At 34.9% G+C, this 23661-nt stretch overlaps 3 protein-coding genes and 1 long non-coding RNA gene across 4 annotated transcripts; 3 read left to right on the forward strand and 1 right to left on the reverse strand.

Moving 5' to 3' along the window:
- Positions 1-218: 218 nt before the first annotated feature.
- LOC140178090 (uncharacterized) lies at positions 219-2938 on the forward strand. Its single transcript, XM_072213349.1, has 10 exons — positions 219-395; positions 502-685; positions 878-977; positions 1112-1321; positions 1432-1561; positions 1656-1768; positions 2429-2513; positions 2610-2684; positions 2736-2798; positions 2894-2938. The coding sequence occupies exons 1-10, from the start codon at positions 219-221 to the stop codon at positions 2936-2938; spliced, it is 1182 nt and encodes a 393-aa protein (XP_072069450.1).
- Positions 2939-12885: 9947 nt separating this feature from the next.
- Positions 12886-17298, forward strand: LOC112736255 (uncharacterized). The gene is made up of 3 exons (XM_025785629.3): positions 12886-13209; positions 15149-16423; positions 16875-17298. Exons 2-3 carry the CDS (start codon positions 15222-15224, stop codon positions 16987-16989), a joined length of 1317 nt encoding a protein of 438 aa, XP_025641414.1. The 5' UTR covers positions 12886-13209; positions 15149-15221; the 3' UTR covers positions 16990-17298.
- A 268-nt stretch (positions 17299-17566) lies between these two features.
- LOC140178053 (uncharacterized) lies at positions 17567-19030 on the forward strand. The gene is made up of 2 exons (XR_011870143.1): positions 17567-18372; positions 18518-19030. It is a non-coding gene; the product is annotated as an uncharacterized lncRNA (long non-coding RNA).
- A 964-nt stretch (positions 19031-19994) lies between these two features.
- LOC112736254 (selenium-binding protein 3) lies at positions 19995-22650 on the reverse strand. The gene is made up of 7 exons (XM_025785628.3): positions 22312-22650; positions 21958-22153; positions 21625-21852; positions 21270-21501; positions 21043-21150; positions 20628-20900; positions 19995-20455 (listed from the first exon to the last, which is right to left on the reverse strand). Exons 1-7 carry the CDS (start codon positions 22475-22477, stop codon positions 20174-20176), a joined length of 1485 nt encoding a protein of 494 aa, XP_025641413.1. The 5' UTR covers positions 22478-22650; the 3' UTR covers positions 19995-20173.
- Positions 22651-23661: the final 1011 nt, after the last annotated feature.

Consider the following 23661-nt stretch of genomic DNA (forward strand, 5'->3'; position numbering starts at 1 on the left):
AAGTGAGATTATGTTAATCTATATTTCGCGGTTTTTGGTTGATTTGATGGATACAGATGTGTAATTTGAATAATCAACAGTGTCGTTAACAACTACTATAAATACCTATCAAGAAAATTATTAAGTTGGTATTAGTTCTTCAATATTGATGCTTATTGTTTGTCCATGATTAATACAATTTGTTAGACAGTTGGTCTTTTTGATACATCCTTATGGTCATGCCTGAACCAGTTCCATCTAATATGCGAGATAATGGGGTTGATGCAGTTTCGAAAGTGAATCCAACGAAGCTGTCTTGGTCTCTAGTGGTTGGAGTTGTTAGGCTGTATGAGATGCAAAACCAGTGGAATCCGGCTAAGGTTTACAATGTGGAAATGGTGTTGCAAGATGAACGGGTATGTTACTGATGTCATTATTCTAAATTTTATGGATTGGCTCATTAAATATATATAGCATTAACTCTCTACATTTAAATTTTATTTTCTTTTGTTGCTATGCAAGGGTGATCGAATCCATTACAGCATACCAAAACAAAATATCGCTATATTCAAGACTCTTATTCGAGAACATGGGCTTTATTCTATGAAGAATTTCATTGTGAAGGGTTGGGGGAAAGGAGTTAGGACCTGTGGTCACAAGTACAAGTTAAACTTTTATATCAAGACGTCAGTGTCACAGCTAACAAGTGGGACATTTTCCTTTAATCCCTTCTGTTTTGTATCTTATGTAGAGGTTCAGGCCATGCCTGCTGGAACTGAAAACCATCTCATATCTTGAAAGACATTGTTTTGTTATTTTTTATGGTTTCAACTTAATCTATATAAAAAAATAATTTTTTTATAATTTCTTATGAATGGGATGTTTTTATGTTGTGCAGACTATATTAGCCATGTTGTAGGTAAAGAGGATGTAACAAATATGGAGACAAAATCAGAAAGGGAGTGTAAACCTCTAGCGGTCTATTTGGAGGATCTGCAGTATGTTTGCTACCTAAATTATAATTTTCAACTTCTTATATAAAACTATTTTCATGTTATGTGTAATATATGTGACATAGACTTTTTGTTGACTTCTTTTTAATCACTTCTATGTGGCTATGTGCTGTGTTTAGGAAGAATCGGTTGAAGTGTACCCTGTTTGGTGACTTGGTTGACAAAGTTGAAATTTTTTTAGATAAAGCTGATGGTCAGCCCTTGGTGATGGTGACTCAATTGTTCAAGCCTCATTTGTATTTGAATGAAATCAACATTCAAAATAGTTTTCATGTGTCTCAAATTTATATTAATCCTGACTTTCCTGATATTGTTATATTTAGAGATAGGTACGCAATTCATTCAGGTCATGGACTGTAAATGTTGTTTACTTATTTGATATATGCTTAAATATAATGTCACTGTGGAGTTGTTTTATGGAATATTTGGCATGAGTCAGCCTGATGAAGGAAGGAGATCTATGCTCACAAGGGATCACTCACATTCAAAGTCAGCCACCACATTCTGTGTCCGATGAAATCAACGGGGACCCTATTAAGTCAGTTGAGGAAATTCTGAACATGAGGGAGGTGTGTTGGCAATTTAAAGATGGTTTATATGTAGCTCATTTAAATTATATTTAGATCGATATGTTGTGTTAGTGATAAGTTTCTATAATTTTAGGAATCTACATGTTGGATGGTTGGCACTATAGTTTCTATTGAGCATGGTGTTCGAGATTGGTGTTATGCTTCGTGTGGATCCTGTCCTAGGAAAGTTCAAGTTAATAAAAATAGGTATTAGTGTGAATATTGTAGGAAGGGCGGGTTCAATCCTTCTCTTAGGTAATGAAATCATCTTTTTCAATAATTTGATTTTATAATTTAGGTGAAATAGCTTATGTCTCTGTGTTCTAAAGAAGGAGTTTTAAAAAAGAGTACTTAATCAAAAGAGTACTAAATTCTAATACATAAATTTAAGTTCTTTTGGCTTATAATTTTTTAGTACCCCTTCTCAGTACTATTTGTTTATTTAATTTGCTTTTCGTAATAGAATAAATAATTTATCTTATAATTTATATTATAAAAAAGAATAATAATAAACAAAGAACATACTAATTCACACAGTGAAAATTATACAATTCAATTTATATTAATGAATTTAGAATTCGTTATATTACAGTAAACAAAGTAAATACTAATTTATATTATATTTTATATTAATGAATTTAGAATTCGTAAAGAATATAGTTAACAGTAATTGTAACTTATTAACATTTTTTTATAATTTGATGCTAATTTATGATATACTATAAGTCATAAGTTTATTTTTACAATGTAAATGAGTGTATTATTCATATTGGCTATTAAATATCTGTGACTCATTATTTACTCTGCAACTAATTTTTTAGTGATTATGTATTTGCATGTACGTCTTAATGATATTATAACTGATAGAACTGGGTGTATAAAGATAATCATTTGGAACTATGAGGCTCGGGTCATGGTTGGTAAAACTGCAAATGAAATAATGGATGGGAGTGTAAGTTTTTTATTTTCGTAGTGATGACTTTGTTAACTTTTTCATGTTTGGATTTCTAATTGTTTTCAATTGCGATTTTTTTAATGTTTGTAACAGAAATATGATCATGGTGAATCCTATCCTAAAGCTCTAAATGATATACTTGAGAAAAAGTTCCTTTTCAAATTATCGGTCACATAAAAAAATATTAACTGTGTGGAAACTATCTATACTGTCCTCAAGATAAGCGATGATGAATCTATCACAGGACTTCGTAGCTCTCAGTCATCTTCGATGGATACTTCTGTATGTTTTGGGGTCCTATGAGTTGTTTGCTATATAGTTTAGAAAACATAGTTAGTAGTATTTAATTTGTTGATATTGTATTTATGGTGTTGTAGGGTGTTGATGAATCGATTCTGAGCAGTTTGGCTACAGGTGGTTAAATTGGAACCGATTCTGGTGTCAATAATGCATCTGTTGAATGTTTATCAAAGGTGAATAATGATTTTGTTTCATACTATTTATTAATTTACAGCTACTAATATCCATTGTATAAGATTGTATTAATTATTCTGTTTGTATGCAACCAAAATCTACCAGGATAGTGGTATCAGCAAACTCCTAGAAAGGTTGCAACACATGATGTTGCATCTAATTCTGATCTTTCATACATCTCTCCTCATGAAGTGCAAGGTTCCAGTAACAAAATTTTTAGACGAGGTGGTGCAAAAAGAAAAATGGAGTAATTTATCGTGCTTCCTTTTAAGTTGTATATTTATGTTTGTTTGTTGCGTGATATTTATGTTAGTACCTTGCGTGTTATGCTTTTGCCGTAAACCAAGTAGTGGTGGTGTGTTCACTTATCCTGTAATTTCATTCATGTTTGTTAGCACCGTTATGTCACTTGTGTAGTATGCGGAAGTTGGAATCTATTCCTTTTCCGATATAAACTTTTATCTATGACATGTTCTAAAATTTTTTACTAGCCAGAGTATTATGGGTTGTTAATGAGAATTACGAATTTCAGTATTGTTGGCAATGCTCTGAGATCAAAATCAAGAATACATGCATTATGACGCAATAAAGATGAAAATTGTTTAATCCACCATAGTTAGCATTAAACTTGACTTCACATTAAAGTTGAAGCATATATCTCAAATTCTTGGGCAAAAGAACAAAATCCTAGGATACATAGTGACACATTCCTAACTATGTTACATTTAGCACTATAACAAATATAAAGTCTAATACAGCTTGACAGAAAACCTTATATCATGAATCATATCATGAATCATAGCCCATATCCAAAGTTTAATTTTCTGGTTAATCATAATCATATCAGACGACTTCTTTTCAAAATCCTCCAACATGTATCCTGAAATATGGAACATCGCATGAAACGGTTATGAGTGTTGGCATGGACATAGAAGATAAACTTAGTGATGGTCTTAATCCTATAAAAAGTGAATTCAATTGTAACTCTGGTCCTAAACATACTGATGAGTTCTACCTCAATGCAATTGTCACATTCATCAACTGCATAACAGAGGTTCTGAAAGTCATCTCCACATGTTTTCAAGAACCTTTTTGGGAATTTCCTCTCACGCTAATGAAAGATAAGGAAACTATATAGAGGTATGTGACAAAATCAAATGGCTATTATGGAGTTAAATCTCACATGTCCTTTATATAAGAGAAACTTAAGAATCCTATCCTGGCCTTCTGGCCACTGATTCTCAGTCATTTGAAGTCATTTGAAGTCTCCTACAACATAGACTTTGCAAATAAGGTGGTCAACTTTGCAGTTGTTTAAAGTTTGATTAATGGGTTTTAAATAGTCAAACCTAATTCATTGACAGAATAAACGCATGTGTGCAAATTTGAAAAGACTCGATTAATACACTACATACAATACCAGGTTTAGGGCTAACCAAGCAAAGATGTTTTACCTATTACAGCGCTCCCTTATACGATGGAGATTAATGACGAAAGTTTTCTTCTTCTGCCTCCTGAATTTGGAAAGACGCGAATGTTATCTTCAAAATCAAGCTTTGGAGACTCTCTATCGTATTTCTGTCATTTTATGTTAATGCCTTCTTATTTTCTTTTTCTTTTAGGTCTATGTTTGGATCCAGAAGCTGGCCCAAACCTGAAAATTGAACCCTTATAACTACCCGACCCGGTTTCAACTGCAGACCTCCTCATTCGGTCTCTCCATCATTTTGTATGTATTATAGGTACTCCTCCATGGTTGTGGAAGCAGTCATTCATCGTTGACCGCCGCTACTATCACCGACAAAGTTGCTTCCACAGGCTCTAACTCCTCTGAAGCTGCTGCTGCCGCTGCTGATGGAGAGTTAAAGGATCAATGCACTACCTTCAGTGTAGGCCGACGGTGGCAACTGTTAATTATCGATGGAGGAGTCGACATCGTTGATGAGGAAGACACCGCTACCTTAAGGGCGCTCAGGGAAACGACGCTGATCTGGATACCTCTGAGGAAGACAATGTCAATTGAATTAGGGTGGGGATCCTATTCTTTTCCTGGTGTAGCTTGGGTGACCCGGGACTGTTTGGCCATGTGCCATGACCCAAAAAAAAGATCAATAGAAAAGAACAATTAAAAAGATTAGTATAGGTAGTATGGATGAGGTTTGGGTATCATTTTTTGTGATTAGCCCAATAGAAAAAAAATTCAGAATAAAGTAGTTTGGGTGGGTTTCTGATGCAAACAATGGGATCCGGGACTTCCAATGTATTTTAATAAAAAAAATCATGAATGTGTAGATTATGTAACTTTACAATAAGAAATGATACTATTATTTTTTTTGTTTCATTTTGTATTTTTCAAATTCGATTATTTATTTCTTTTTTGATGTTTTGTATTTAGTTTTAAAAAGACTATATAAAAGGTGTGGGATCAAAACACCCGTTTATAGACTACTACAATTAGAGAGTATTGAAAATACATATACTCATTGTCAAGAATAGTTGTAAAATAAGGCATATAAGTAATGTATCTAAATCTAAGAAATGCATCTACAAGTAAATTATGGAATTTTGTGCATTACTAAAAAACTTTAATAATAAATACCGAATAAAATTATAAGTTAAATAAGATAATGTTAATGATTATGATTATGATAATAAAATATTGTATTCAGGTGAATGGATATATTTTTTTTAAGAGTAAATTACCAATTATGCCCCCGAATTTGTAAAACGCTGACAAAAATAACCCTAATATTTGATAACGACAATAATACCCTCCAAAAATTTTAAAACGGTACAAATCTGACCACCCGTGAGGAGAACCCTTCTCCGTTGAACGGCGCTTGGTGATGTGGCAAACGGAAGTCCAACGTGGCCTCCCTATTAGGCTTCACTATCCGTTTTGTTCCTAAATCCCTAATTTTTGAAACCCTAATTGGACAATTCAAATGAAATTACTAGATTAACCCTTTAGTGAAAGACCATATGTAACTAAGACGAAGTTGGACGCGCGAAACTGAAGAGTTTCTTGGTGGTAGTCTCTGTCTGTGTTCGTCTGCTGTCGCTTTATATCCGTCTCTTGGATTTCGTAACCTCATATGCAGTGACACGTTTGGCGTTGATTCGGAGTGAAGAAATCGTCGTGGAAGAACGAAAATTTTGGTAAGCATTTTATGTTTTTGTTGTTGTTATTATCAGCCAGTTGGGGTTTGAATATGGAGGTATGATGATGGTAGTTTGATGTGTTGTGTTAGCTCATTATAACTTTTGTGATGACTTTTGTCAGCAAAATAACAACAGCAATGCCAACATAAATAGTATGCAACAATAACACATAACAGTCATCAATAAACCCTGTCCTACATGCATTCGTTGTCCTATCTAACCAAACACATCAAACTCAAACTCAAACTCAGTACAAGTCCACCCAGTACGAAACACAGAAGCAATTCAACTCTCTTCGTCTGCTCTATCAACATCTTTCGATCTCTCTGTGTCGTCTCACTCTCAACACTGGTAAACCTCCCTTCCAATACTCCACATGCATTGCATCCTACTGTGCCATTCTTACAGCATTCCTCCACCCCAGCAGATTCCTCACCCGTTTCGTCCATCCATTGAAAATAACAGCACCCACTGTTCTTCGTCTGCCCAACACAATAACCATTCATCAAGCTCAGTTGTCGACGGGGGGAACAAATGAAGCACAAAATTCATACTTACCTTCCACAGAGGACACCTGAAGAACCATCTACCTGGGTTTTTCCTCGTCTTCGACTTCAACGCCACCACCTGAAGACGGCAGAAGCATGTGCCATCATATGGCTTGCTCACATGTTCTTCGAGCCCTTCAGATCCACTATTTTCCATATACTGTGTCCTTCGATTATAACTGGACATGACTGAGCTTCCAGCATGCATGGCAATGGTTAGGGTTTTGCTTTATGCTCAATTTGGGGAAAATGTTCATTCTGATTTCTAAATAAGGGAGTAAAGGGAGTGAAGCCTAATAGGGACGCCACGTTGGACTTCCGTTTGCCACATCACCAAGCGCCGTTCAACGGAGAAGGGTTCTCCTCACGGGTGGTCAGATTTGTACCGTTTTAAAATTTTTGGAGGGTATTATTGTCGTTATCAAATATTAGGGTTATTTTTGTCAGCGTTTTACAAATTCGGGGGCATAATTGGTAATTTACTCTTTTTTTAATTAGTAGAATGAGGTGAGATCTTAAAAGTTTCCTTGAATTACTCATGTTTTAATGAAATACGTTTTTTTATGTTTGTTTCGAACTAAATTGGTAAGTTAAATTAGTTTATTGTGTTGTATGTTAGTAATTCAATTGAATCGATAAAAAAAATGTTTCTACATCAAAGATATTTTATGTTATAACAGGGAATAATTTGTAGTAAAACGTTCGTTTAAAAAAAAAAGGTAAATTCGGATTGGATTAAATGTAAATACAAAATTTTAATCCTTTAATTAATTTTGTTTAACCAAGCAGGTATTAATTTTTATATATTCTGCGACTATATATATGTGTATTATATAAAAAATAATAGTAAATGAATAACAAGTTCATATTTGTTTTCTGGTGATATTTGTCCTCTGATTACAATTGAACCAAACGACACCTTCTATACTTATGGTTACTTTAGTCTTTCTATTTAGTTGTGAAAAAGTCAATAAATGTGGTTCTAAAATCTTAATGCATTAATTAACTCTACAAATCTTTTTCGTAGAAGCTATTTGTCAAATCTAACTTGTCCCTTCAATAATTAATAAGCACTGATGAGAACACAATATTTGGCCTGCCGCATTTTCTTTCTCATCACTACTTATATTAAATTAATATTCCAATTTGTTTCTAATTATCAATTACTTTGATCTCCTCTGTGCTTGAGTGTTTAGTATTATTATACATAGACAATTAACAAAATAAAGTGGTCATTGTACATTCTAATAAGAGATTGTATTTGAAAAAGCCACTGAAATGCTATTAATGACTAACAGCAGTAACTATAAAGTTACTGCAAAAGAAAATATTTTTAATGTGTTTTTCCATGTCCTCTCTAATACCACTTTTGCATTCGTGATCCATGCTGTTTGGGTTGCTGATTCTTATCCAACTAAATCAATTAGTCACTAAATATCACTATTTTAATGTGGAAAAGTGAAACTTTTTTGTCTATAATGATTACAATAATTAAATTGATGATACCATTTTAGACTGCTTTAGTTATTATTTTCCATATGCAAAATTGGTATTGCTGAATAAGATTGCTTTTTTTTTTCCCCAAAAATTACAACAAACAAACTGACAAAACTGGTGTATAAGTTTCCAATATTTATAGCACTACTGCCATATTCGTATTCTTGGAAAAGCAAATATGTAGGTTTTAGGTAAATATGAAAATATCCTATTTATTACAAGTTATCAAATCTGAACCTAAAAGAAATAGTTTTGAATTCATCATTAATGGAAACTAGCTCTATAAATAGACACATAGTTGAACATCTATCTACCCAACCTTACTTAATCCTTCTTTAATCTATATCAGTGAGTCCATTTGTGCCTTATTCGTAATTACCCTTTTCATTTGTTCAACACCATGAGTGACATACCACCAAACATCAATTTTATTCCACAACTTCCTGACGAGGTTATGTATGAAATTATTTTTTGTTGTGATGGTCCAACCATTTTAAATTTGCAGTCCATATGCCGCTACTGGAGGCAGAAGTTGACATCCTATGAGTTCCTTACAGAGCTAACCAAGAGATGGCTTTGCCGCGGTTGCAATCTCTATGCTCATTTTGGTCATTCATTTGCATTGAGCAATTCCGTAGATTAGGTCATGAAAATGGATGCTTCTACAAGTGAGGGCGCACCTTTCACACTTCCTTTCCTCTTATCTTTTGAAGGTTGGTTTCAAATTGTTGGTTTGGATAATGGGATCTTTTGTATCCGATATTGTTTTATGGGGGGTCCAAGTTACTTGCTAACTTGGAATTCTGTTAATCGAATGTCACGAATAATAACGGATCCTTCGAACAACAACGATGGTGATCTTCCTTATCTTTACACATTTACTTACTATCCAAACATCTTTCATTATGCCATCTTAAATGTTTTTAAACAAGAACCCGAAAGTCTTTCATACACTTTAAAATTGTTCCTTTCAATGTATGTTGCACTTTCCTACTTTAAGAATAGAAAATATGAACAAAAACCATATTATGCTCTGACAAATAGATCTTTTTGTTTAGTATATTAAACTCTTTTCAAATCCTATTAACATGATTTCTTTCATTTTATGCTGCCTTCATTGGATTGCTTCCAAATATCTTAAACTTCTATTAAATTATAATCTTTTCTATCCATTTATATTCCAAGTTGATGCAAAAACGGCAAAATGTTAACAAAGCAGTGCATATTCATGGTTACTCATATTTTTCTCCAATTTTTCATTAGAGCATAGATCTAAATTACTGTGTCAATTTCTATCAGGTTCCTATCTTTTATATTTCTTTTGTTTATTGTGTTTCCTTTATTGTTTACACCATTTTTACTAAAAAGGAAGTACATAGTACAACACAACTAAAATATTCAATGGTTCTTTTCTTTGTGTGTTCCCTTTAATATTCACACCTTATTTATATTATGTCTTATTTCCCTACGTTCAAATCGGTCAAAAGACCATTATATATGTTACATACAATACTAGTATTCAATCTAATGTTTTAAGTAAAGCAGTTACAACATCCAAACACTACTATTATCCGCGCGTATGCGCGAGGGCTTCTGCTAGTCTTAATTCTAATAATCAACTCCACTATATCCACCAGTAGCATAAAGTGCACCATTGAGTTTTACAGCAGCAACAACAAATCTTTTGAAATACAACGGATTACAAATGACCATTTAATTGAGTGATACATAATGGAGTTTGAGCAGTGACAGACAGAGTCATCATCAAGCAGTGACAAAGCAAAGCTAATCAACCAAGAACGAATTTGAGCAATGACCAGAGCAACCATTACCTTTGATAAGTGAGGGCAGTGAGCAGAGTTTGAAGAAGAGCAGTTGAATGCGACGGACCACGACAACCTAGCAATGATCACGATGACGGCGACCTTGTGATGACCACGATGACGGACCACGGGCGAAGAGCGGCAGAACAGGACCCGTGGATGTTGGCGATTGGGGAATCAAGGGAGGGGTTGGAGGCTTCGAGAACAATGAGATGAACGGTGAGGGGTTTGAGGCTTCGAGAGACAAGCACGACGGACGACAATGAGGGACGGCGGGCAAAGCGCGACTGAGCAGCACGATGACTCGACGAGCACGACGAAGAAGCTGGCAACTGGTGAAGGAGGAGATGGGATGTAGCAAGACAAACAAACGAAGATCTTGAACACGACGAGCGGCGGCAGTGAGAAGAACGGCGACGGTGGTGGCGGTGGAGGAGGCTAAGGTTTCTTTTGAGGGAGAAGTTCTTCGGTTTTGATAAACTGAGATGACGAGGGAGAACAGTTTGACCAAACCTGTGTTTGATTTTTTTTAAATAACTAAACGGCGTCGTTCACATAAAACCGAACGGGTACCGATTCGATTTAACTAGCCGGTTCTCAGCCGGTTCAATGGTTTTCAAGCGATTTTTAATTTAATGGTTTTGTTAACTAAACTAAATCATAATTGCATCCGGTTCTCGGTCAAACCAGTCCGACCGACTAGTCCAATCCAATTTTCAGAACCATACATCAATCTATTGAACCTAATCCTACCAACAAACCAAAATAACTTTTTAAGATGGAGGCTCTTCTTGTGTAACTTTGGTTGTTGATTGTAATGATTGGGCGAAACTGGAGCGATGGTAAGACGTTTGTTTCGTTGCATTGGGATCGGATCGTCTTCTCCGTGAATGGGAGTTGCGACGCCGTTCTTCAATGCTAATCGTGTGAGAGTGTGGCTTTGCTTAGCTTGGTTGCTCGTGATTGGCACTGAAGCTCTCCCACGAGCATCAACGACGCTTCTTAGGTTGCTGAACGGTGTCTCTTCTACCTCTATGAGTATTATTGATATATGGTTTTGGTTAATTTTCACACTAAATTTCTTTTCTTTTTTATTTTAAATTAGATTACAAATATAGGAAAATTATTTTTTCTTTCTTTGTACAGAACTATTACTCATTGTTTGGAACCAAATTCTTTAAGATCAAGAAAATTATGAGGGTAAAGTGACAATTAAATTTCTAAAATTTTCGACATCGAATTAATTAGTTTCGAAGAAAAAAATAACAATTTGATTTTCTACGATAACAAATAATGAACATGTTATGTCTTTCTATCAATTAATCACGTTAACGGCGATATTTATTTATAAAACAATGGTTAGATTCCTTGACTTGTTTGATAGAATTCGTGGTAAATAGAAAATAGTTGATGAAGGATATATAGAAACTTAAAAGATAATAAATACTTTATATGCTCATATATTTACTGTTTACTATCGTAGAGGACTTAATTAATATTTTTTACAGTTAATTAGTCAGAGATTGAAATCTAATAATAACTTAACTCAAATTAAAATAGCGAAAGCGAAAGTTGTTTAAATTTTATATAATTCATTTCAATAGTTAGTTAATACTTAATACGATATTTATCTTTAAAATAATAAGGTAAATAAGATATTTTGTGATTGATTTATGAGTTTTAAAAAAATAAAATAAACTAAAAAATTATAACATATAAATAATTTGTGTATAATATTATAATTTTGTAAAGACATAAAAGAATATAAAAGAATATAGTATTTTATTTTTTAATTTATTTGGTATTTTTTTTAACATATAACATTTCTTAAAAAAACTTGGTTGATTTTTTTTTTTTTTTTGCAATCGATGAGAGTAGGTTAATAAGGATTTGGAAAAGATAGCAACAGTGGGCGAGATTCTCTCTCTGCCTTGAGGGATCGCATAGGCGAATACCAACTCGAGCATAGTTATCAAATTTGGTTCGATCTAGCTGATATGATTAGAAATTCGGTCATTTGGTCAAATGGAGCCACTCGTTAAACTCAGGAGTGTGCATGGACTAGGTGAAATCGGGTTTGATGTGACCAAAATCCGACCTGAAATATATACCGGGCCTATTTATTAGACCCGAATCCGGTCCTAAATCCGATGAAACCTATACACTTTCGGGCTACGATTATATCGGATAAAAACCGGGCCATTAACACTACATTACCTTGATACCTTCTTATAAGCTAGCATGTGAAAATATCCAAATTTCTAAGATTCCAACCATTATTTGACATGGTAAAATTCACTTAGAAAAAATATAACAAGAACCAACTCTTCCCTAAAATTAAAGCATAACCATAATCAATACTAATATTATCTAATAACACCAAATATTTAAATCAATATAAATAACACAATATTATACATTAGTCTAAAATCTTATGCATTTTAAACATAAAACATTAACTTATAGTCTTATAATAACTAATAACACAAAATATTAAGGTTTACAATACTTACATTTCACATAAGAATAGCCATCACCATCACTAATAACACAATATTAATTGTGTATGATGACCGGGCCACCGGGCCGACTTCGGGTGACCCGAGTTTTGGCCCGGACCCGACCTGAAATAATGACCGGGTATATTTTTGAGACCCTTACCCGACCTTAGACCCAGTGATATCACACCAAAATAGTCCCTAAAGTGTTCAAGGTCAGACCGGATCTTCGAGTCGGGTCGGACCATGTACACCCCTAGTTAGACCGTTTGTACATCAGACCCGTTGGAACCCTGATTGACTCGGCAGGTATGATGAAAATTGGTTACCCGCCCGGTTTATAAAACCCGAACCAGGTCATGTGTGATTTTTTTTTCTTATAATTTGGAATGACCGAATGACCTAGTTTCAGCTCCCCCCATCTCTCTCTCTCTCTCTCTCTCTCTCTCTCTCTCTCACACCTAGATTCACCGTCACCACCGCACGCTCGCCGCCGTCGTCGGGCCTGTTGCTCGAGTCTCGTCTCAGTCACACTGCTGGCATCTCGTGGTTCGTCTGTCTTGTCGCCAGCGTCTCAACGTCTCGCGTCCTTCCCTGTGCGCCTTGTCGCCGGCGGCAGAAGCAACTCGTGGGGTTGTCTCTTGCTTCATCGCCTTCCGTGGGGTGGTCGCCCACTCGCCATCGACCGTTGGTGAGTATCTGCATCATCGCTTCCCCTGTTCTCTCTTTTCCAGATTTTCCTTCTCCCTATATTTTTCTATGTTGCTGAATTGCTAATCAATAAATTTGCCTTGTTGCTGAACTAAATGTTGCTGTAAATCGTAACTGAACTAGGATTTGTTAAATTTGTTGTTAAATTTGTTGCTGAATTTGTTGTAAGTTGAATTTGTGTCTGAAAATATCACTGAGCTAATTTTTTTATGCAAATCATCACTGAGTTGAATTTGTTGCTGATTATCATCACCGAATCTTGAATCTGTTACTGTTTTGCTGAAACAATCACTTAGCCAAATTTTTGTTGTTGCTGAGAATTGTTCATGTCTAATGATGTGTCTTCTGATAATATGTAAGTCTGTTTCAGGTGGTCAATTATTATATGTTTTCTTTCTGTTAATTTTTATTCCCCTCCTCCTCAACCCTCCCGACCAGTTCACCCTTCAAATTTGTTATTTTTGTCCCTGCCTGTAGAAAGCTATTGTAGAAGAGATTCAGCTTGATTCCTTTGTAGGATTTGATGGGTTTCTTTACCAAAAAGTTTTAACAGATTGTATTAGTAACTAATACCATTATTTAATGAAGTGATATATACTTGATCACTACTAAACTGGTCCGGCAAGGGGGATTCTTCTCATATCTTGAAGGTGATTTTTCCATTATCATTATGGGGATTTTTGTGGCATGTATGATTCCCTTACTTGCAAGAAACTGTTACTGTCATATTCCCTTTCAATGCTGTTGCCAAGTCCTGAATGCTCAACATTAGTGGTTGCTGGGAGGAATGGGAATAAGAGTAGCTATTCAGAAGACTGGCTTGCAATAATGATTTGCTAAACTGTGTGACTTTTCTGTGTTAGTCTAGCTACATTGAGAAGCATTATGTTGTACTATAAATTTTTGGATTGGTTTCAACTTTCAAGTTTTCTCCAATAGGATTTACTTGAGTGAATTACATGATGCTACACATCCTGATGTCAATTTTAGCAGTATTTGATGGCTGTAAGTAGTCTAGGATTTTAAAGCACCACTTTGATATTAACTTTTATCTTAATCACTCCTGTTCAGGCTTCTATGTGTAGCAGAATATGATTATCTTATTTATTTATTTATCTTTTGAATATATGGTGTGATTTTGAACTTTTCAAGTTTAATTTGGAATTAAGAGAGCATTGTGTATTCCAGGATTTGTGTTAAGGCAATGTAGTGGGGAACAGTGGAGCTTTTTCTTAAATTTTGATTAGTAACAAACTGAATGACAAATTGATAATCATAAGGGTAAATACTTTTTCAGGTATCAACAGGCCTTGTGGAATAATAGAAAATTATTTTTTTCCTATTTTTATTTTTAGTGTTTATTTATAATTTACCGGTTGAACCACGGTTAAACCGGTTGGACTAATAAACCAGTGAACCAATAACTAAAGCGGTTCGATGATCGGTCTGGTTTTCAGAACCTTGATTTTAAGTTTTAACTTTTGATTTTAATTTTATTTTTATATGTTTACATTTTTATTTAATTATGACCGGTCAACCGGGTGAATTAGTGACCCAACGGTTGAACCAGTGACCCAGTTATATGACCAGGTCAATTACTGGTTCGGTTCTAATAACTATGAATTCGAGGGTTTCTGTAACTCTCCCTTTATTTGCTTCTGCCATAACTGTAAGTCTCTTTCTTCTGCTGCTGCTTATTCTTCTTCCATTAATTAAGTCTTCACTGTTTTGAATCAATTAATTGAATCTTGAATCCTCTTCCCGCTCTATCTCCCCTTGTTACGCTTTAGGGTTTGGCATATCGAGATTTATAATAAAGTTTTCCCTTTTACGTTTTCTTACATCTGAAATTGCTTCTTGCTCTCTAGATGTTATGCTTATTCTTGTCTTTGTGTGTGTGTATTTCTTTTGCATAATAGGGGGTTTTAGAAGGAAGTTAAGCAAAAACCACTTTTGTTTTTGAGTCTTGTGGTGTTAAACTTTGGAAGAGCAATGTCGGTGACAGCGGGTGTTAGTGATACAGTTATAGCCATAAGGGATAAGCTTAGAGGTAAAATTGGCCAAACTAAAGTTAAGCGTTATTGGCCTGGTAAAGTTCCTGAATGGGCTGATGATGAGAATGAAGATGTTGCCGCCGATATTAGGCCCACCAGGGAAGCTGCTTTGGAGAAAGCTTTTCCTCGACACGAAGATGATAAGGGTATTGTTAAGGGAGATGATCGTAGGCTTCGTCGTTTGGCTCAGAGTCGAATTGATAACCGTGAGGAAGTCAGGGCTGATCATCGGCGAATTCGGCAAGCTGAAATTATTTCTACCATTGAAGAGGAGACTAGGATACAGGAAGGGTTGGAATTAGAAGAAGAAGATGTGGAAGCCTTGCAGGAAAAGAGGAGTAGACTTAGGGAGAGGATGCTTCAGTTGCAAAGAGAGCAGGAAGAAGCACTGCCTCAAGAGGAGGAGGAGGAGGAAGAAGAAGAAGAGGAGGAGGAAGAAGAGTCTGAGTATGAGACTGACTCTGAGGAGGAATATACTGGAGTAGCTATGGTGAAGCCTGTGTTTGTTCCCAAGTCAGAGAGAGATACAATTGCTGAGCGTGAGCGTCTTGAAGAAGAAGAACGGGTTGCTGAGGAAGCTAGGAAAAGGAGAATGGAAGAAAGGAGGATTGAGACAAAGCAGCTTATTGTTGAGGAGATCCGGAAGGATGAAGAAATCCAGAAAAATTTGGAGATGGAGGCTAACATTGCTGATGTGGATACTGATGATGAAATTAATGAGGCAGAGGAATATGAGGCTTGGAAAGTTAGGGAGATTGGCAGGATCAAGAGGGATAGGGAGGATCGGGAAGCGATGTTGAAGGAAAAGGAGGAGATTGAGAAGGTAAGAAACATGACAGAGGAAGAGAGGAGAGAATGGGAGAGGAGGAATCCAAAACCTGTACGAGCATCAAAGCAGAAGTGGAAATTTATGCAGAAATACTATCACAAGGGTGCTTTCTTCCAGTCTAATCCTGATGATCGATCTGCCACTAGTGCAAGTGATAATATTTATACTCGTGATTTCTCTGCCCCGACTGGGGAAGATAAAATGGACAAGACAATATTACCCAAGGTTATGCAAGTCAAGCACTTTGGTCGTAGTGGAAGAACTAAATGGACTCATCTTGTCAATGAGGACACCACTGATTGGAACAATCCGTAAGTCAACTTTCCCATTTCTATATATTTGAAGAATAGCATCAGATTATATGTTCTTTTATTTTTATTGTATTTCTGTTAGCATTTCCACATTAACTTCTGAAATTCATGTGCAATGATACTACTGGTTTACTTTCCCATTCATGAGTTCTTCTCTCTTAATGATCTCTTGTTATAAAAGTGCTGCTTGTTGGCCTGTGTAGAATCCCTTGTTCTAATCCTGTTTTAAAGCACTGACAAGGATCTGTATACCAGTGAAATATAGGATTTGTATGAACGAAATGTTTTAATGATGCATATAGTCATTTCTTGCCTCTTGTAATTTAGAACCTCCAAATATGGTTATGTATTTACTTAAGTATGAAAGGGGAGAAGTTTATAGTATATATTTGTAGATTACTTTTGTAATACTGTGTTCTAATGCTCTTCCTATTGTTGAATTGTAATACAGGTGGACTTACAATGATCCACTGCGTGCAAAGTACAACGACAAAATGGCAGCCATGAACGCTCCAATAGCAAAACCTAAAGGAAGCAAGAAGTTGAAGGATTGGGAGTCTCGTTGAGTTTGAAGTTTCAGAATTATTTGCTCTTGTCCTTGCAATTATTTGACTTAACAATGTAGAAATAACAGATTAGATACGCCTTATGGCATAGGCATGTACGATTTTGAATCGTCGTGGATGGGTAGTTCATGCAGATTGTGATTGGATTATATGACCAGTTATGTTTTTCTTACAAGGTTAATTAATCAAAGCTTTAGAAGCTGCTTTAGCCTTTTTCCGGAAATCAGCAACTGCTTTCTTAGCCTCTCTCAGGTGCTAACCCACGGTGCTGTTGCTGTATTTCTGAAAGCAGCTTTCTTTATCTTTAAATTATGCTCAGCTTCTCTTTACCTTGTTTTTATTCTTCTGATGTGTGAGACAGAATTTTGTTTTAGCATTAATCTTTAAATATTAAAAGTCAAATTAAGTAATGAACAGGGAAGGTGTTCGACACAGCAGAATATATATATATCTTATTTTTACTCGTTACTAATTTTTGTATTTTTTATTAATAACTTTATTTTACACGTCCTAAACTAGTAGGAAAGTCTATATTTACGAAATGCTATATATTCTTTTTTGACAGAAGATTAGTGCTATATTTAAGACTACCTTATTATGTAGAATTTAGACATTAAATAGCGCGAAACACAAATCGAATAACATGTAATTTTTTCCTTTCTGTAGTATGAATCATCTAAACAGAATTTAGCAAATTCTAAGATCCTTCATCTTTTCCGGAAGAACAGGGTTATGGATCATGTTATGTCGGAGAATCTGTTGAGATGGATATTCTGGTGTCAGTTATTAGAAAATCTTGTGGGAAATTTTCATAGAATTTCAAAACTATAAAGTAGACAGCACAAAAACCATAGACATGGATCATTCAACAACAACATTTAAGAATCAGACCTACAACGATAATACTTAGAGCAACCTCTATTGTAAGGGTTTGAGGGTGGAGGAAGACACCCTCCTGTTTTACTATAAGCTTCGCCGCTGGCACCACTGTTGCAAACCGGCTTGTCCCTCGTAAGTGCTCCATTGGAGATGATTCTCCTCTGCTCGAGGATCCTCCGGCTTATCTCGGATTCCATAAGCAGCTCGTCGTCTTGGTTGCACTCGGCTATGGATCCGTTACATGTGTGTGAATTACTTGTCCATGATAAAGCAGCGGCTGTGCTGCACAGCATAAGGCAGCAGAAGAACACAATTCTAATGCTGGATTTTGAGGCCATTCTAACTTTCTATGTTCTCTTTCACAAAGAAGCACTATATAGAGAATAATAATAATAATAATAATATATGAGAGCACCTTTTAGAAAAAGAAAAAAAGATGCAAGTGGGGACTGCATTAGTGATAAGTTGATGGAACGCACTTCACCAAACCTTTTGGACAATACGGTACTGATGAATTATCTCTCTCTCTCTCTCTCTCTAGTTTTGATGATTTATTTACCCTTTGTAAATAATTGTTACTCAGTTTGTTATTTTAACTTTGTTATTCCATGCCATTACATATAAGAAAGTATGCATATCCATAATGCAGTGTTAGGTAAATTGGAAGGGGATTATCATGACAAGAAGGAAAAGGAGAAAATTGATGCAAAGATGTGTTCTCATAATCATGAATTCAACTCTTTTGGTACATTTTCCACCTTGATGCCCTACCTACAATGACTATAGCATAGTCTTTATTAGTCAAAGGATCTCAAAACACTGTTGCTGTGTTCTTTACGTCTCATTTGACTAAAATGGAGTGAGGGCATGACTTCACACACATTTTCTTTTTTTCACTAGCCATTAGTCTTTTGATCTTCGTCGACGATACGACAAATTAACGGCTTATTACTAATTCCGTCGGAGTTCCCCTTTAATGGATAAAGAGGCTGGTTACAAAATCTTTTTAAGACAGTCTCCAAAGATTGAATCCCAAACATGATGCTTACAAATTGAAATTTTTGCAAAGGCAAGGATTCTATTCTTTATTTATTTGTTCATGTTAACAATTTAGATGGCATTGCTGGAACCGTTTCTTTTCAATAATACATAACAGTTTGTTTCAACTTTCTAGTTGACATTGGGTTCACTGGGATTCACTCACTGAAATTTGATATGATAAGATCATCTTCCAATAATTAAGTCCAATTCAAGAGTAGCAGTAATTTATTTGGGATTCAGCAATAATTTAATTTTGCACAGATAAGATGATATAAACAAATGGGATTATGAAAGAGAGAACCATGGATTTGGTAAGCAATTGTTTATTTTGTGTGCATGTGTACTATTAAAAAATTCCAATGGCTTATCTTTGAATATGGTACATAGCAACTTTTTGTCTGTTGCTTAGTTTATGTTTATTTTTGTCGGTTCAAAGGTTAATGAGTTGTTTTTATACAGTGGGATACAGTGGTTTGATGGTTGTTTTAATCCATAAAATCAATGCAACATGGACATATAGTCATATACCTACATAGATTTCTCTTGTATCTTCAAAGCATGGTATTTGACTTATTACTCACTTTGTAGTTTGTGCCTGCATATTATTTTGTGTTCACTTCACTCTTTTTCCCTTTCCTTTTAATTGTTTCCGCCATTTTTTGATACAATTTTTTATTCATCCAAAAATATTGACTTAAGAATACACACCAAAACAACAATAGTAAGTAAAAATGATGATTATGTGCTAACAAGAATGTGTTACAATTAGCAACCATATTTGCTTGTGATAATGATATGATACTAAAACTTCAATCTTCCACTTTGTCACACATTATTCTCCAATGTAGTAAAGGGAAAAAACATAAAAAACAAAATTGTAAGTAGAGACATATGATGAAGTGAGGTTACTAAGTTGGTGTGGGCAAGCAATTTTTGCTACATGGTGCTATATCTTTTTGGTGTTTAGTATAACTTTTTAAGTTTAACTAATGCAACTTGCTGAATCACTAACTTGTTCTTTTTTTCCCTCCTCCCATCATTCACATTGTATGGCATCCATGAGAAACATACAATTTTCAAAGCAATAGAAGAAACAGGACAACTCATCAATTCAATTGAGCAAGAGCTCCCAGTATTGGAGGTAATATTAATTTGGATGACATAAATGTAACTAGTATGAAACCTTAAGCTACATGAAAGACACTTCTTTACCATTTAACTGTGAAAGATAACTTTATTACCAAGCAATCATAATAATGTGCAATTAAATCCATATATCTGAAGTGCAGTCGCCACCGGGATATCTCATCTCATGGGCTAGGGAGGGACCATCAGGCTCAGCTCCAAAGTCAACAAAGAAGTTTGGGTTGATTTTCAGGCCACCATGCTCAGTATCAACATCAATCTGTAACATGTGTGATCCTTTCTGTAAAAGCTCAGGGTAAAACTGCTTATCCCATGCACTAAAGAGAGAGTTTGTAACATATAGCCGCTTCCCATCTAAACTCAGCTGAATCATCTGAGGTCCTCCTCTCAACTTGTTTCCCTGAAAGGTAAAATTTCGATCTTATTAGCCAGACAGCGCATTCAGTTACATGGATTAAACGATATTATTAGACTTGTTTCAAGAAAAAACATTTTCAGTAATAGACCATGGTATTCTAGCAGTCCATACTGAAGTGGACTATAATTTTGAAAAAATTAAATAGCACTAGTACCTGAACTTCTGGAACTTCAGATTGCCAAGTGTTACCATCTTCTGCTATTGCGACTATGGAACTTCCTTTCCAAAGTAGTCCCCCTACCCATACTTGGCCTTTGAGTACAGGATTTTTGGGGTCCTCAATGTTATACTGCCTTATATCACCATGAAGCCAGTTCACAAAGTACAGAAACCGGTCGTCAAGAGATATCAGAAAATCAGTTATAAGCCCAGGCATCTCTGGAAGAATCCAGTTTTGCACTTTCAATGGTTCCACTGATATTGCAACCTGAAAAGGTCAGCTTAGTATATAAGTATCATTGTTATTTCTATTTATTAATCAAACATGCCTCAGCTGAAGCACAAAATCTAACCAGAAGATAATACTATAATAGATATATAGATATCTATTTTTTCTAGTTCTAGCATACCTCATGACTCCATGATCCATCATCAGTCTTGAAAAACCGCACCATGTTACTTGACAATGCGCAACCAACAAACCCTGTGTCTTTAGAAGGATCATGCAGAAACCTTATCTGCATTTAGGATAGATTAGTTGTCAAAGACAGCCAAATTTATAGTTAACCATGATTATATTATAAATGGAATGGTAGAAAGTAGAAACAAATCCTTAGATTTATGTAAACCAATCTACCTCCAAGGGTATAAGCCCTGACTGACCAAGGTCTAATGTTTGTCTCAATTCACCCTCAGGCCAGCTATATACATGTAGATGTCTCCCATAAAAGCCATCAGAGACATCCTGTAAGTTAAAACCTTTGGTGAACGCCGCAGGAGCGCCCCACGATGTGCTTATCATAGTCTTATGCCGAGGTTGGTACCAATAGTCATACCCAAATAGAGGACTGTGCCCTGGTTTTTCCCACCTAGCAAATGTGAAGCAATGAACAAACCAATGTAACCAGAAAGAAACTAAGTCATAGTCAATTCATACAATTAGTTCATCATGCATTCTTGTATTTCTCAATTTAATATATGAATTCTGATACCTTCCTTTCACATTAAATTCTGAATCAAGAAGAAGAAATCCATTTCCTGAAGCATTTCCATCTTTATCTCCAAGGCATGAGATCATTATGTCTCCGGAAGCAAGGCAATGGGTTGTGTGTGGATATGCTAATCCAGTCTTACTTATGATATCTTCAGGCTCAACAACTTTGTGCAAAGATGGAGACCTTGAATTTGTTTTTGTATCAAACACGTATATTCGACCGGATCTGAAATAAGCCAACAATTACTTCTTAACAAGGAAATTTCTTTTAGAAAAATTAATGGTGGGCATATTGTGTTCTATTACTATTTTTTTCAGTTTAGTCTCTTACACCAGTGAAGGTAAAATCAGATATCTTCGATCCGCGGAAGGATTACCATGGCAAGAGCTGCATGAATTCCAGCCACTATGGTGAAGTTCATCACCTAAATAAGGAACAGGTAACCTATGAATAACTTCTGAATAAGTTGGAGAGTTTGGATCCACATCCACTGTGGCCAGATAATCAGGCTTCTCCTTTCCAGTTCCTGTATTTCATTGAATCATCAACATCAATCAATAACAACACCTAATCAAACAAAACAAAACAACATTTTCTAGAAAGAAATTGCTATTCATAGTACTACTAAACAGAGATGTCACCTTCACAGTTTCACCTATTACCATATCATATAATTTATGGTACCTGAGTAGAGAGCAGTGACATAAAGAAGAGTCTCTTTGGGACCAGACATGGCATCAAGTGGAGTAGCATAGCCAGGCCCTGATTTGCAGCATCCATGGCCGTTGCTTTGGTTCATCACCTTTTCTGCCACCTCACCATGCTTCAGCACTGCCACATCCGTTGCCATATCTCTCTCTTTCTCTCAAAGACTTAGCCTGAAGAAGAAGAAGGTGATGAAAATAATAATAATGATGAAGTGTGTGTGAAATGGATGAGTACAAAGTTCATGTGCAGGTGTACGTCACTGATTTTCACGTGTGATGCATCAAAGTTGAAGACAAGTACGTGTTCAATACTTCAATCTATTATATAATTAAGTATATCTTTATATATAAAAATAATGAAGATAATATGCTTTAGTAGGTAGTATATTTTAATGTTGTGAGAAATTATACAAACATTATTTTTATTTTTAGCCATTTAAAAAGAAAAAAAAGAAAGCATATTTTAATGTTTGCAATGACACTTATAAGTTATAACTCTTTATTTTTGTCTGTTGAATTTGGATCCTCTAAATTTTAAATTCTCATTTTAGAAAGTAAAATATGATCTTTTACCATTTATTTTATAGGTGGGATTAAGAGTAAATATAAGAGAAAAACTATTTAAGAATAAAAGATCATACTTTAGTCTTTAAAGTGAAATTTAAAATTTAGAAAATCCAAATCCTTGTCTGTTATGTGCTCTGATATAGAGAGTATTGCCTCTTTGGTCTCCAACTTAGGCTGCTACCATTGATATTCGTTTCGTTTTAAACCAAAATTCTTATAAGAAAAAAGAAAAGGAAAGAGAGAGGGTGTTTCCCACAAGCTTCAATGCAGTTAGAACTGCAAAATACTCTTCACTCTTCAGTCTCACTGGGAATGTTTTTCTCTATTCAAAATTTTTATTTTATCTTTTATAAAAGAAATGATATTTTTAACAAATTATACGTTTCTAACTATTCTATTTCTATTAAAATTAAACGTGTTAACAACCTAATTTTTTTTATTAAAAGGGATTCTTTTAGTAGTTTATTTAGCTAGTGTCTTTAAGGATTTTTCTTAGTAAAAAAAAAGATTTTTTTTTGTTTGGTTAAGAAATCATGAGAGAAAATCTTATAATAAGTGCACAATAATAACACGATTTAAAGATTTTTTTTAAAAAAAAGTATCAATACATTCAATACGTTAAAAAATTTAAAAATTTTATTTTAGGAGTTAAAAATTTTTTTAGGACACTTTTAGTAGAATGCTGTGTTATTTTTGAAATTAAAGGATAAAATATATTTTGTCTCTTAAGTTTGGTAAGAATTTTAAAAATATTTTTAAA

This window comes from Arachis hypogaea, chromosome 13 (assembly GCF_003086295.3).
Source record: "Arachis hypogaea cultivar Tifrunner chromosome 13, arahy.Tifrunner.gnm2.J5K5, whole genome shotgun sequence".
Classification (NCBI taxonomy): Eukaryota; Viridiplantae; Streptophyta; class Magnoliopsida; order Fabales; family Fabaceae; genus Arachis; species Arachis hypogaea.